The sequence below is a fragment of the Filicampus tigris genome, chromosome 14 (genome assembly GCF_054856515.1).
Source record: "Filicampus tigris isolate MCC_2025a chromosome 14, RoL_Ftig_1.0, whole genome shotgun sequence".
NCBI classification, from domain to species: Eukaryota; Metazoa; Chordata; class Actinopteri; order Syngnathiformes; family Syngnathidae; genus Filicampus; species Filicampus tigris.
Genome location: NC_141230.1, coordinates 15615477 through 15629977, shown reverse-complemented (window position 1 = coordinate 15629977; position 14501 = coordinate 15615477). Strand labels below are relative to the sequence as shown.

The 14501-nt window shown below is 38.0% G+C and overlaps 1 protein-coding gene across 2 annotated transcripts in view; it reads left to right on the top strand.

The window, feature by feature from the left end:
* The first annotated feature begins 631 nt into the window (after nt 1-631).
* Nucleotides 632-14501, top strand: part of LOC147136524 (ephrin type-A receptor 6-like) — a 142252-nt gene continuing 128382 nt past the window's right edge. Inside the window, exons 1-3 of one of the 2 annotated variants that reach the window (XM_086051083.1) lie at nt 632-786; nt 4856-4970; nt 5062-5105. In XM_086051083.1, the coding sequence (XP_085907209.1) occupies nt 4872-4970; nt 5062-5105 (143 nt within the window). In that variant the 5' untranslated portion in view covers nt 632-786; nt 4856-4871. Of the gene's footprint in view, nt 787-4855; nt 4971-5061; nt 5106-14501 lie in introns of those variants that run through there. The other variant, XM_086051084.1, reaches the window with a different exon arrangement.

The following is a 14501-nucleotide window of genomic DNA, read 5'->3' as shown; positions in this document are numbered from 1 at the left end:
ACTTTGTGCTTCAGACTCTTTTTCAACCTCTTTTGTCAGCCCTGACTGTTTTATTCCCAGATGTGGATCAATTAGCCACATCAAAAAAGCCTTCATCATTCTGAGGAACCACCATTTCGGCCTTGGGGAGTAACCTCAGAATTAAGGTGGCCGGGTTGACCACAGATACGACATTTCTAAAAAGACATCGGTGAAATTCTGAGATGAATAAGGGAGACTCCTCTGAGACATTTCTCTATTGTTAAATATATAGAATGGTGCGTGTGAAAGTTTTGAGTTCAAGGTCTCATTCATTCTCAGCATGTTGAGATTATGCTGAAACTATTAAAAATAAGATAGTATTTAGTATAGTGTCCTTATTTGTCGGCACAAGTGATTTGAAATTTTAAAAAAAATCACAAGCCTTTTTCATGTTTAACAAATCGTGAAAAGGAAGATTTTATCAAATGGAACTTTGTACTTTGTAATTGTTTAAAGTTGATTGAACCTGCAATGTGCTGTATCTGTTGCAGCTGGGGCCTGTGTCAGCCAGTGCTCATTGTGATTGGCTGCCACTGCACTGACTTCCTTTAGGGTTGACCCTTGTTTGAACCAGCTGCTTTTCATTTGCATAATACGGATGACAGCTCATCAGTGCACCAGCTTGGTAAGCTCCCTATTTCCATCCGAGCGTGTCTCCTACGTGCAGTCTTTGCCGTTGTCTGCCTGCTGCTCCCGATTCTCTCACACTGTACCTGTCCCTGCCGAAGTTGCAGTATAACGGCTGTGGTGGCTAGACTCATCCAGGTAGGAGGTATTTATTTGTGGTTTTAAGTGTGGACGATTGTCACACTGAGGACTCATTTAAAACAAAATGGTCAATAATTCAAATCTCAATGTCATATCAGACAGTAAATCGAGTCTTGAGACTTCTTTGTTGACAAAGAAGACTCAAATCCCATCGCTTGACAAACACTCACAATTTCAAATTATCTGTCGCAATTTAAAATGGAAGCCTCTTTTTGTGTTCAAATACAGGGCCTTCAAGGTCAATTGCAAAGTGTTTTCAGACAAACGTTTAGATTTTGTATGAATGGAAATCAACAGGGAGCTAGTGTAAGTGATGCGGCAAACCACCAAGATTAATTTCACCCTGTACTGATGTGCCAACAGTTACAGAAAATACTAGACTTATTTTATTTATTCATCTGTGTTACACCTCACTTAACTCTTCCTCTTAGTGTTAAAATCCTGAACCACTCAAACTATGTATTGCTGATGCTGTGAATTTTTTGGGGGGGCTTGTTGGACTGCAGAGTATCCTCTGCCATCAATATATGTACTTTGTGTACACGTGCACTTTTAACCCGTAGGTGGATTTGCAATGTGTTGCATAAATTCTGTTGAAATAGAATGTAAAGTGTTGCACTAGTGCGTGTGTACAACTGACTTTAAAATCGGTTGCTTAAGATCAAGTGGATCACAGCTGAAGGTCAGTGTTAAATTTTCCCAAGCCTAGCGTGCTAAAATTTATGCAATAAAAAAAAAGGTGAGTAATAAAAATCTGCTTGAATCTTCTACCAATCTGACACACAAAAACGTCAACATTGGCATTTTTTTCTTTCAAGTTCTTTCTCTCACGCCCTCTCTCTTCAAGCGCACATTTTACTCATTATTCCATTATTCCCATCAAATCGAATTGATTCTAAACTCCCTTGAGCATTCAAGTTGATTGACGAGTAGGAATTAGGCATGTGTAAACACTTCACGCACCCATTTGCATCCCATCATCCCTGGCGCCACGATCTCAAACGCCCTCCATGCACACTGGCCCATCACCTTTTTTCTGCTGTTTTCAACATTTTTCCCTGTTTGTCGAAGGAGAGGAGGGCAGAGGAAGAAATGCAAGGAGAGGTGTTTTACTAGAGGGCCCTACTTTTGTGCATGTCGTCTAGTGCAAAGCACAGTCTAAATGTGTGCAGGGGTAGAGTGTTCTTTTTGTAGCCGGGCGCAGGTAAAATGGGGCATTTGCGCCGTTGTGGGGGGAACTCAGCAGACTTGTTTGACACCCAATGGAAGCATCTCCCTACATTCCCTGCACCTCAATTAAATCCACCAAAATCGCGTTATACCACCTGTGCCACAACTTAGACCTGCTTTATATAGATGGTCTGAATTGTAGTCCACTTTCTGTCACCAAATTGTTAGGTGGGCTGGGGAATGTAGTAGCGAACACCCAGTGAGGCACAACGCGGTCTGCCAAAGGCACAAAAGTGAAGAGTGTATATATTTTTTTTTTTTGCCAAGCTCACATGTTCCTGTCTATGAAAATAGAGACCAAAGTGTGCTTCTCTGTTAATAACTGCTTTCACATATTATATCATATTTTGATGTTGAAATGACTAGAACACCGGCGCTGAGAAGATATGATCTCTGTACGCAACTGCTGCTAGCATCTGGATCAGAACATCATCAATAGGGTTCTTGCTAATGAGACCAAGTACCTGAAAAGTGGGCATCTGATGAAAAATGGGTCCGTTTTGAGTGCTGAGGAGAGTCAGACATCCAACTTTTGACTTTAGTTTCTGTGGCTGTCATTTTATCAGATATCCGTCCGGACAATTATGCCCAAGTATATAACTGTGGAATGATTCTGTAGATTTGCATTTAACTGCCGTGAATATTTAATTAATGAAAGTACAATATTTTAGAACACATCATTTTGTCAGCTGTTATCATCATTGCTTACCCATGCAGAGGCTAGTAATGTGTTGTAGGAATGTGCAGTGATGAAATTAAATTGATGTCCCTTAAGATTCTTGACACTATATGCACAAATTGGTGACTCTCTCACAGCATAAATGAACTTTTCAATCTTTTATGAAAGAAAATGAAAATGTCCACTTGAATGAATTTGGTAATTGTAGCAGTGACTTGTTTTGCACCACGCCAAGGTTGTTAATTCCAGTCTTATCACGTCGACGTGTAAATCACGCAATCGCACGCATATTTTTGCTCATTCCTTAATTTGCCTCATGAGATTAATAACGTTTATCCCTACTGTAACTATGACCAACTGTTTCAGTGTCCGGACTGCTGCAAGTCTGGGCACGTTCTAATGACTGACAACCGAGCAGCAGCTAATGCAAATTAGACAGTTGTACCAGAGATGAACCCATGCATCTGTCTTGGTGAATTTAAGGCTGCACTGCTCACAGTACTCATTTTGAAATGCCCTTCTGAGTCTATTCGTGTATGTCTGACGTTTTAAACAAATGAACAGTTTACTTCACTACGTTTTAATGAACTAAGTGTCCCAACCTGCTATTAGGAACGTGATATTTATTTTTTTTCCAGATAACCGACAATAGAATACTATGAACAATGAAGTCCGGTTAATGTGTGCAAATAACATACTGATTTTAACTCCACAACTTTATATACAGTTAAAGAAATAAATGACATAAAAACAGTCTCACACTGAATTGAAAGTACTTTGCTGTTTATTTCATTTATTTTAATGTAAATATACTGACACAAAATCGGAATTTGATTGCTGAACGATGCACATTTTGACCACAGAGTAAATTTTGCTCTATAAGTGACATATCGTCACTGTCATGTGAAAAACACTTTTGTCCATTTTCTTATTTTTACGTGACTGGTGTTTCTGCGTTACAGACATCGCATTTATTTTTTTAAAATTGTATTTATTTTATTAAATTAGACAAAGGTTTTTCACATGACAGCGACGATATGGTACATTTAGCTCTGGCACTGGATTTCAGTGAGTGGATGTCACGCAAATGCCATCCTCAGGCAGACTTGATGACTTGCTCAGGGGAACCTCTTCAAATCTTAAGAAATACAGTATACTTCTACCCAAAAGCAGAGCTGCTGTGAAACTCAGGACCAACCTGTAAGTCAAAAGCTGCATTAGGATGGTGAGTGTTGGACGACCATCAGTTTTGATTTTAGTGCTCATCTTTGTGGACAAAAGAAATTTCAGGATGTAGTCGTACATATGCTAGCCTGCTTCCTGACTATCAACAATAAAGATGTACTTGACAGCAGAGTTTACACTTTCAGTTTTTTTGACTAAATTAAAAAAACAGAATCAATAAAAACCTTAACATATTGCTGTGTGCTTTTGTAGGCTATGTTTCTTCTGCCCTTTGCATATGCTACAGTACTTTACAAGCTTTTGTTTTTGTTGAAATTCCAGCGTTACTTTCCAGCTCTAATCCCACGTCGAACAACAAGCATCATTGCATCTGCACTTATGAGCCACTTACCGAAAATAACTATCTGCACTAACAAGGATGATTGCAGCCAAAAAGTAGCCCCCGTGTGTATCGTCTGCAATGTAAAGCTGCCATCTTATTGTCAACAGATGGCACACAATGCCCGGTCGGACTGAATAGCAATCCCGCTACCCCATCTGTTTTCTCCTGCTTACATTATTTTTGATGACACACACTCAGTCTTTGTGAGATGTCTCGACATCCATTTTTGTTACAAATACACGACAATGTCACCATGCTATTTTCAGTCTCCATTTTTCATCTTATTCATCAGGTATACACAGGTTGGGTGCAAATAATAATCGGCTGTATGGAGATTGTTTGCTGATATGATTATGTGACTTGTGAGCTTCTATAAAGGGAGGAGTGGGAGGTATCTCCTGTTTTTTTTTTTTTTTTTTTTTTTTTGTTTAAATCTGCTTTACTTTTACCATTACAGTAGTTACTTTCCTTTGCCTGTTTGTGTACAGAGTACAAAAACACATTTGATCAAATCATTTTGGCTATTGAAATTATTACACCTCAAGGTCAAATAATTTTTTTTTTTTTTTTTTTTTCCCCACCCTACATAGTTCAATCATTTTCAGCATGGGACATGAAGACGGCAGCACAGCTCACGAGTCTTTTGCGGTAATTGATCTCAACCTTCAGGGAGAGCGCCAAAGGTCAACAACCACTGGTAAAAAGGTAAAATAAAAACACACATTTGATTGGTTGAATAATTTGTTAAAATATGCCACAGCTGTCTTAATTTTCTGACGTCTCCTGTGTTTTGCAGTGCTGCTCGTGTCTCCATCCATCAGCTCTCCTCTTCCACTCCAGGTGTGTCTCATTCTCCGAGTCTTTTGATTAGTCTTGAATTAGTTTGGTTGTTTGCCAAGTTGCATTTTTTTTCAACAACACAATTCAGGTCACAGTGATGAGTGTTTAGCACATCTGCCTCACAGCTCTGAGTTTGGTCTTTGAATTTGTGCTCCGGCTTGACTAAGAAAATGGGTGATTCAAGTAACACATTTGTGCTTTTTGTCAACAGTTTTATAGCAAAATATTAAAGTATGTTTTGTATCTTAGTACGCTGCCTATGTCAAAGTCTTTTGAAATTAAGTTGAAGAAAATTGGGCAGTTTTATTACCTTAAATGAAATCTAAAGAATATTTTTGCTTTCAGTATTCAACCAAAATGTTTACTTATGCACAGGCCTATACACTATGTATGTATTTTTATTACAAACTGTGCTATTTAGTTTTGGCCTCTTGGGGTTCAGAATTCCATGCAGACACTTTTTTTTCTTCTTCCTATGATTGTAATACAGGGGATGCAAAGATTAACAATTTAAAAAAAAAAAAAAAAAAGTCACCCGTTTAACCGTCGAGTTAAACTCAGGCAGTGACAATACTGTAATAACATATGGATGGCTGGGGCGGTTGGGTCGAGAAATGTAGCCCTGGTTGCCTTTTTATTGGTTTAAATATACGGCCGTAGCGGCATTCCAGTACATGTAAACTCAACGGGCAGATGGCAAAACAGCATCTGGATGTGAATACGGCAACACAATGCTGAATATATTGGCATAAAACTGTGTTCACGTCCATACATAAACCAAAGACACCTGTATCATTTCTGGATGCACAACGGACACAAATGGACCTGTTTCAGGGGAGTGTCCCCACAGAGTATTAATGAGGGTATCATAAACCCTGAGAAGCCTCCATCTTGCGGAGTCCAGGGTCAGCACAGCCGGTCTTAAAGCTATGAATTATACATCAGTCTGTCTGTCTGGCAGGTATAAATATTTCTGTTCCATTCTGACTGAAGCATTGTGATACAAGGTCACAGTCCTTCCACAGAGTCCCAACACAGTTTGACATCGGTGGGAATGATGATTGGCAGGGTAATGGGATGCGAGGTGAAGTGCAGTAGGTTTCCTATTAGGCACGTTGAATGATGTCCGACTGCAGAGGAGGGATAGATGTTGTGTGTGTGTGTGTGTGTGTGTGTGTGTGTGTGTGTGAGAGAGAGCCAGTGTTTGTGTTTAGAGGTGGCTGTTGTGGAATGAACTTGATGACTGCTCTTCAGCAAGACAGCCTTTTATTAGTCTGCATGCAGGGATGAAAATCCATTCCAACTTCAACTTTCAAACTCATTTCTAAGAACATTTGTTTCCTCAATTCTTAATGTTTTATAACCATTTTATTTCAGACAAAATGCATAAAAAAAAAGTTAAACATTTAAAGGAGGAGTTTTCAGTGTTAACACTGCCAGCAAGGTTTAAATATAGTCTCATTTAACTAATCCCGACACACCTCATGTCTCTGACCAAAGCCACGCCCCTCACTAACATGCGCTGGACGTCACACACAAACGATTGTGGTCTAAGGTGCCCTCCTATTTTTTTTTTTTTTTTTCCCCCCGAGGCAGATATTCTGCCATAGCTTCAGCCCAAGCTTAGAGGTCAGTGTGAGGCTGTGGAGTTGTGCCCGCTATTACTGTGCCTGCGAGTGCACCAGAAATGATTGACATCTTTCCCTGGATGTTTTTCCTCGTGCGCAGAGGCAACTTGCAAATTAAATGAGAGACACAAGATGGGGCCAGAGAGGACTGATTTTCATAGATCATTTTACTCATGTACTCCTGTCAGGTCATATTGATAATTTTAACAAATATGCCAAAAATGATTTTAAAAACAAAATAAGAGAGGAAAAATCAAAATTAACCTCTCCCTTATTTTCATGATTTGAAATATTGTCCAACAGTATTTGCCACTTTTAAAGCAGTTCCAGGTTCATGCTTTGCACAGTAATCTGATTCCTTACTGTAAGGTCTAAGAAGATACCAAAGGCCTTTTTTTTCTCTCTCTCTCAAGCCATGAGGTCGAAAACAGGTCAGGCCAAAAAAGGATCAAAGCATATGTTCCCAGGCACTGAAAGGGAACCGCTCCCTTTGATCGTCACCTTGGTGTTGACAGGATGGTGAACTGCTCCTTGCTGCTTCGGACCACTGTTTACTTTTTACTCAAATGTACTATTGTGGAAGACATTTACCCTACATTCCATACTAATGAATGAAACTTGCTATGATTTGGCATGGTAATCTTAAACAGGCTGGATATTTACATCTTATTCCGTTAGAGTATTATGTTTTTACCGTAATTGTATACATTTTCGGTTACTCACCTATGCAACTACAAATTTCCCCTAAATTCCATGTACACGTTGAGAAATGTTAATGCCAAGCCAAAATGACTTGGGGCATCCAATTTTAGAGGGGGCTATTCTGTTCTTTAAGATATGGGTTCATTTGCAACTAGTAATGGGAAAATGAAGGTTCAAGGTGCTTCTTGAACCAGATGTCCTTTTTTTTTTTTTTTTTTTTTTTTTTTTTTAAATTGTGGACAACACTCTATTCAACATAGGGCTGAAAGCACACTGACTTGCCATTTATTAAATCACTTTGTTTAAATCAACAGTGCATGGAAAAGATTTGTGTATTTTCTACGTCAAGTCAGCAATAAATCTGTAAGGGGACATTTCATGTCTGCCTGATAGCTTCCGCCCAGTATACAGGTGAGGAATGGTATCACACGTATGCCGCATGATTGCACAGTCACGGTCAGTGTCACATTCCATCTTATGGTTCTGATCTTATGCTTGCAACCAATAGCGGAGGTATTGCTCTTGAACTGTTTGCTCACAAAGTTTGCCTGCTGAACAGAGTTGTCACATTTTAAGAAGAAGAATATTCATTATTATTGAAATGTGTTTTAGATTTTAAAAAGGATTCTGTTATTTGACTGGCGAAGTTGACTTTAAAGTGTTGGGACAGTCAGCATCTCCCATTCAGAGATCAAAGATGTGAACCACCCTGCTGCTCTCCAATATGCCATTGTGCTACACTGTCATAAAATGGGATCAGCCATTGACATTCAAGTCAATATGCAGAGACAGACTGTCAAGGAGGCTCATTCCAGATGACAATCATGATCGTGTTGTGACCCGTAGGAGTGCCATGCAAACTTAACACAAGTTATAATTGCTCTATGCTAAACATGCAGGTTACACATCAATGGGCTACAATAAATGCAAAAGTTACAGTAATTGTCTTTTTTTGCATAGAAAAAAATATAAAATATGCATATATTGGTGGTGTCTTGATATAAAAGTTTCATTTGTGATGTGATCACACTCCAATCCTCTTCCTCCATTGAAATGAATAGAAAGGCCAATCCGCTCCAGCACACCCATCACCCGCAATAATATATTGTACATTATAAAAGCATAGATTAATAACGTCCATTATTCAAACCGCTTATCAATTAAATAAAATGAGCAGTTTCTGCATGCGAATTTAATGCAGCAATTCATTTCATTGTACTCCTTCTGATGTGCCTGCCTTGGCCATCGGGGAGAAGTTTAATATAGTCATGCAGACATAAACAAAGAATAGTACTCTTTTCTACCACTACTTTGAGTAATAGTTTAATTTCAATTTTTTTCATTTTAAGGTAAAGAATATTTGCATGCCAGTTTTGTGAAATTGCCTATGTGTTGCTCCACTGTTTGTGTTAAAATTAAGTGTTGCTTAAGGGTTCTAAAATGCTAATTGTTGGCATGGCAATAGAGTTGGTATTAAATGTTAACATTAAGCCAGTGGGAGGACTTTAAGGCAACCTTGTTTGGCCAAATACACAATGTTGTTTTCAATTGTACTTGTTCTGTGTTTTATATTTAGTTAGATGCTAAACATCAACTTGTGAGTGGCATTAAACAGCTTGAAGCCCTTGTAGGGATTTAAGGCACACTGGCTTCCCTAAAGTGCCTAAATTTTTCTTTTGTGGATCAAATTATTTTTGTTATCGTCATAGAAGAATAGTTATATTCTAATTCTTTGAGTAGGACTGTATTTTAAAACTCTGTCATTGTACTTAGCCATGTAAATGTGTAACAAAAAGATAAGAATGACCTCCAGGGACATCATCCAATTAGAAACTAAGTTTAAATCATCTCAATCTAATCAGCTGATGACACGCGCGTGTGTGTGTGTGGGTGCGTGTATATATTTGAGCACCTCTTGCTAAAAGCTATCTCCAGTGCCGATCATCCATTTTTCTAGGCTGTGTGCATTCACACATCAGAAACAGTTGTTTTGCTTGCACCAGCAAACTGTCACCATCAGAAAGTGTGACATTGTAGGTGAGGTGAAGCCACAGTCCCAAAGCAGTGAGTGCAAGGAAAGGAGAAACCTTGTTAAATTACTTTTTGTCACGGAAGTCACCACTGTGTTTGTTCATGTCTAGTTTAGTTTTATATGTTGGCACAATCGCTAGTGTTTACGAAGCAACTCTTGGATATACTGTGTATGGAGTAGTTTTTTTTTTTTTTTGTATTGTACCAATTCAAAAATACATCCAATCAAATTTCAATGTAGTAGTTGGCGAATAAAAAAAATAAGTGGATAATTTGAAGATTGGCTAAGAAATAGGTAGGAGTTAACATTTAACAAATATCATTTTTGTGGAAAGGTGATCTTGTTTTCCTAACAAATCTTTTAACACCTTAACAGATGTGTTGACTGTAGCCATTATGGTGTTGCAGTGATGGTCTGTGTCATTTTTTTAAAAACTTTTGTCCCCTTAAGTTAATTACAACATCCCTGGACTGATTAATTCAGTTGTGTGTGTGTGTGTGTGTGTGTGTGTATATATTACATAAATTCCAAAAAGGTTACATGCACGAGCTGCTTCTAACTGCAGAAAAAAACTGCTGGAGGTAAATTCGCTATGCATGCATAATTCCCACAGACTCCTGAGAACAATTTTCCTAAAGCGGATTTCCTGACAAACAGTGTTGTCCATTTAGGATCATGGATGGAGTGTTTTATCTAAAAGAAACGTACAGTATTTACAAAGTGTGAGTTTTCGAAAATTAGGTTTGGAATAGCTTTGTAAAGATTGTAGCCTATATATCTTGTTTAGTTGCTGTAAAATGTTAAACTTGCTTTAAAGTAGCAGAAAGGAATAAATTATCAGGTGTAATTTCCTTTTAAATCACTGAACGGTATAATATAAAGCCAAACTGAAGGAAATGGATATGTGGATTAATTCTGTCATTTGAAGTTAACATTATTCCCTTCATTCAATTTGCATTTATATGAAGGAAGCTGTGTCGAGTTAAAAAAAAATAAAATAAAATGAGTCCAGGAACGTCATCCCACGTCATCGTATTTGACAAAGTCCAATACTGACTTCTGCCACCTACTCCTATTTAACTAAACTTAAAATGAATTAATTTTGCCTGATATCATTGTACTTAAGAATACTTTGGTCACTCAAATCCATTTGTATATAAGTATAAAGTCAAATTACTTGAACATTGACCAGGTTGTATTTCCTCCCTCTCTATTTATTTCCCCTATCCTGTTTCCACCTATCTGCACTCATCTGTCTCTCTGCCTTCACATGAGTGACTGAGTTGAAAGTGCAAATTATCCTCCCTGCATGTCTTTGCCCTTGTGTCCCGTTTTTGACTCTATCATTCCTCTTGGCCTTCATTCATTCTTCTTCCCAATTTACTGTTTTCCCACTGAACAATGAGTTTATCATGCTGTGTCGCTGGCATGAACTCTAATCATTCTGCTGAATAAACCTCATTATAGCAATCAAGTGGCCTAATTGATTTTTACAATGTTATTAGTCCTTTTTTTGTTTTGTTTTTGTTTTTTCAAGCAGGCTATCTCAATTAAGAAAAACATCTTACCATAGCCGCATATTAAAAGGAATCATCTGCAGCAAATATAAATATTCCAGATTTAAAGTGCACATCGTGCTCTAATAATACATACAGTACAGCCGTTTGTTCGTTTTGGCATGTCTGCCTATTAAGAAATGGCAATTCTGTGTTCCCTTGGTCAGACTATAAAAGCACATGAAATAAAATGGCTAAATGTGGTTTATCTTGAGACTAAATAATAGTAGCTGTGTGTGTGTGTGTGTGCGCGCGCGCCAATCATTTAGGCCTGATGTTTAGCCTATTAGAACAAACGGCCATGGGGGTGTGGCTGTCAACACTCATTAGCATCGCTGTCACTGTCGCCACTCGAATAATCACTCCCATTGTAAACGGTGCAGTGTCTCTATTCTCCACAGCTACCTGAGGTAGCATCAGGCGTCTACTGTAGAGCCATTTTGTCCTATCCAACACTGTGAGTCACGACAGATTAACCGGCACGCAATGTTACTTTTGTAATAGTGGCCCCACTTGGAGGCCGGCAATTTGAAGAGGCGGGGGGGCGTCAGTTATTTCCTAACCTTTTTTTTTTTTTCGGCTTCAATTAATGTCAGTTTCATCATTCGCCATTGTGTTGCTTTACGTTTTTGTGACCGACACTGTATTCCACAAGATAAAATGCACTATTCATTCATGTTTCATTTCAATTTGTAAAGTCACTTTTTATTGGGTTGTATATTTTGAATATATATATATATATATATATATATATATATATATATTCAAGTATATATATATATATTCAAGTATATTTTTGTTTTAAATCCAAGGGATGATTGTTTTAACGGAAGAAACTTCTGTATTTTTTCCATTAAAGTTGGAAAATGCTGTGAGAAACCAGCAAGCCATTATTTACTCAAAATTGACATGTAGGATCAAAACAAGCTGAATATTTTACCTTTTATCTCTGCACTCCTCTCTCTCAATCCTGCACTCAATCTGTCGCTGGTATGCTTAATACCTCTGGTTTGATTTTTTTTTTTTTTTTTTTTTCTCACCATTTTTTGGGACCTGGCTGCATAGCAAACCCTGTACCCTATTAAGGAGCTTGACTTTGCCATAGCGGTGTGGCCTTTTATTTTTTTTTCTGGGCTCTTCCAGTTATTGTTTTGCAAGGCATGCAATGTGCATTCTTAGTTTTTGTAATTTGACATTTCTAATATGCGTGTTCTCAATTGCGATGGGATAATTGGTTGGCCCTGATGTGCAGTTTGCTCTAAATACATCCCCCCATGAATACAAATGTGACATTTGCAGCATGAGAAAACATGCAATCAGGGAGGCACTGTATTAACATCCTTTATAGACTGGTGTAGAATACTAGAGAAAATAAAATAGAACTCACTTGCACTTGTTTAATGAGTTTAAAAAAAAAAAGTCATAGCATATTGCTAATACTTAAATTAGATTACACAGCAGGAAGGAAGACTGTTAAACCTAATTTACTCCAAGTGAATATTTGACTTGACCTAACTTGGAGAAAGGCTAAGCCTTGTTGTCCACCTACTTTATATTAACATCAGTTGGACAACAAGCTACACAAGGCAAGAGCAAAGCTGCATGCACCCAAAGGAAAGCTATCAAATGGGGAGGACTAGATTTGCAGTAGTCGGTGCAAACTATACCCTGCAGGCCACTTGGTGAGAACCACAGAGTGCAGTGATTCTCAACCAGTGTTCCTTGGCACATTAGTAAGCCGTGGGAGATAATCAGTTGTGCCGCGGTAAATCATCCAAAGTCTTATTTTGACAAAAAAATATATATTTTCTAATAAAACAAATGTGTAAATTTATTAATGCCAACCACGCAGAGTAACAGGCAAATCAAAATGTTCTTCCATCCTCTATAGCCACTTATTTTATTTTTTTTTATAATCGTTTTGTTAAGGTGTATGCCGTGAGATTTTTTTCTGATGTGAAATGTGCCTTGGCTCAATAAAGGTTGAGAAACACTGACGTAGTGCAATCACCTAACCCTTAAACGTGCACCCATTCACAAGTATGGAAAGGGGCAGATGGTGACACAGCTTAGAAAACATGAAGCTTTTGAATCAACTATATTAAGTTAGATGTAACAGGAGCAAAAGCCTCATTTCTGCGTTGACATGTTTACCACCTGACCACAAAAAGATGGATGCGCTTTATTACAACAGTGTTTTTGAAATTTGCATTTTTGTGCTTGTATGCAGGCTTGTTTTGAAACGTACAATAGGGATGCCATTAACATTGGCAGCAAGGAGAAAGTGAAAGATGGGAAGAAAAATGACAGTAGGTGAGTAAAACAGGCCAACAAGGTCGGCTGAGGAAAACCAAGGAGAGGTCAGTGCGGGGTCTCAGAAGGCCCGGCGGCCATGGATGATTCTCTGCGAGGACAGTCACTGATAGCGTGCAGGTAGCTCACACCATGCTGAGGTTTGAGGGGGCACCAAGATAACAGCCTGCCGATAGCATGAAGCAACTCAGCTGGACTGTAGATAAGAAGCAAGGACTTGTTGCCCTCAGCCGGAACAAGACTTTTAGTTTTTTTTTTTTGTTTTTTTTTTTATTTAGGTTTTTTTTCTGCATTGCCAGCATCATGTTTGTGTTGAATGTCACCAATTTACCACTATAATACTGTGCTTTGGGTATTCGACAAGGGTGAGTCAGAATTGTTGTCGGATAGTGGAGATGATAATGTGTTCACCAATTTTATTCTTGTGCATTATGAATTTACATTATACTAATCTAGACGACTAACTAGCTCAATCAGTCATCAATCATGTGAAATTAAACATGTTAAATGGTACATTTATTCACTTTAAATGGAGGAATCGGTTTTACCGTACCGTGCATGTATGCAAAGTGTATTTGTGAGCCGGTATTGTGAGGTAGCCATCTGCATAGTTAAATTTTGTATTCATGATTAATGAATAATGTACTCCAAAGAATAGTTTGACAGTACTAGTTACATCTGATCTATAATTTACGACAGTGCAAAGGCTTCCAGGAGGTGAGTCACGCGATGGGGCAGGGATTCAAACTTGACAGTGTTTTTCAGGCGGCCAACTTGTGACAGATGTAAATGTGTTTCCAAAATGATAATGAAGGCCTCCACTATGGTTTCAATATAAAAAGATATTTAGTGGAGTGATTTTCAATACTTAAATATACTTTTGCTGTTATAAATATTTTTTTTAGTAAGTGAACAAATATAGTCTGTTTTCTAATAATGAGTCTGTTACTTGGTGTATCAAAGGTTACTAAATTTAAATGCCATTAGGCTCAGTGAAAAGGTGATTTCATTTCCTGTTCGTGCATGTGATTTTACTTATTTAAAAGATATATATTTTAGTTTAGAATTATGCATTTTATCACAAGAAATGTGTAAAAAGGTACTTTGCTTGATTTTTTTATATTCTAATACGCTATTATTTCCCATTACAGTTGAGTGACGCTGT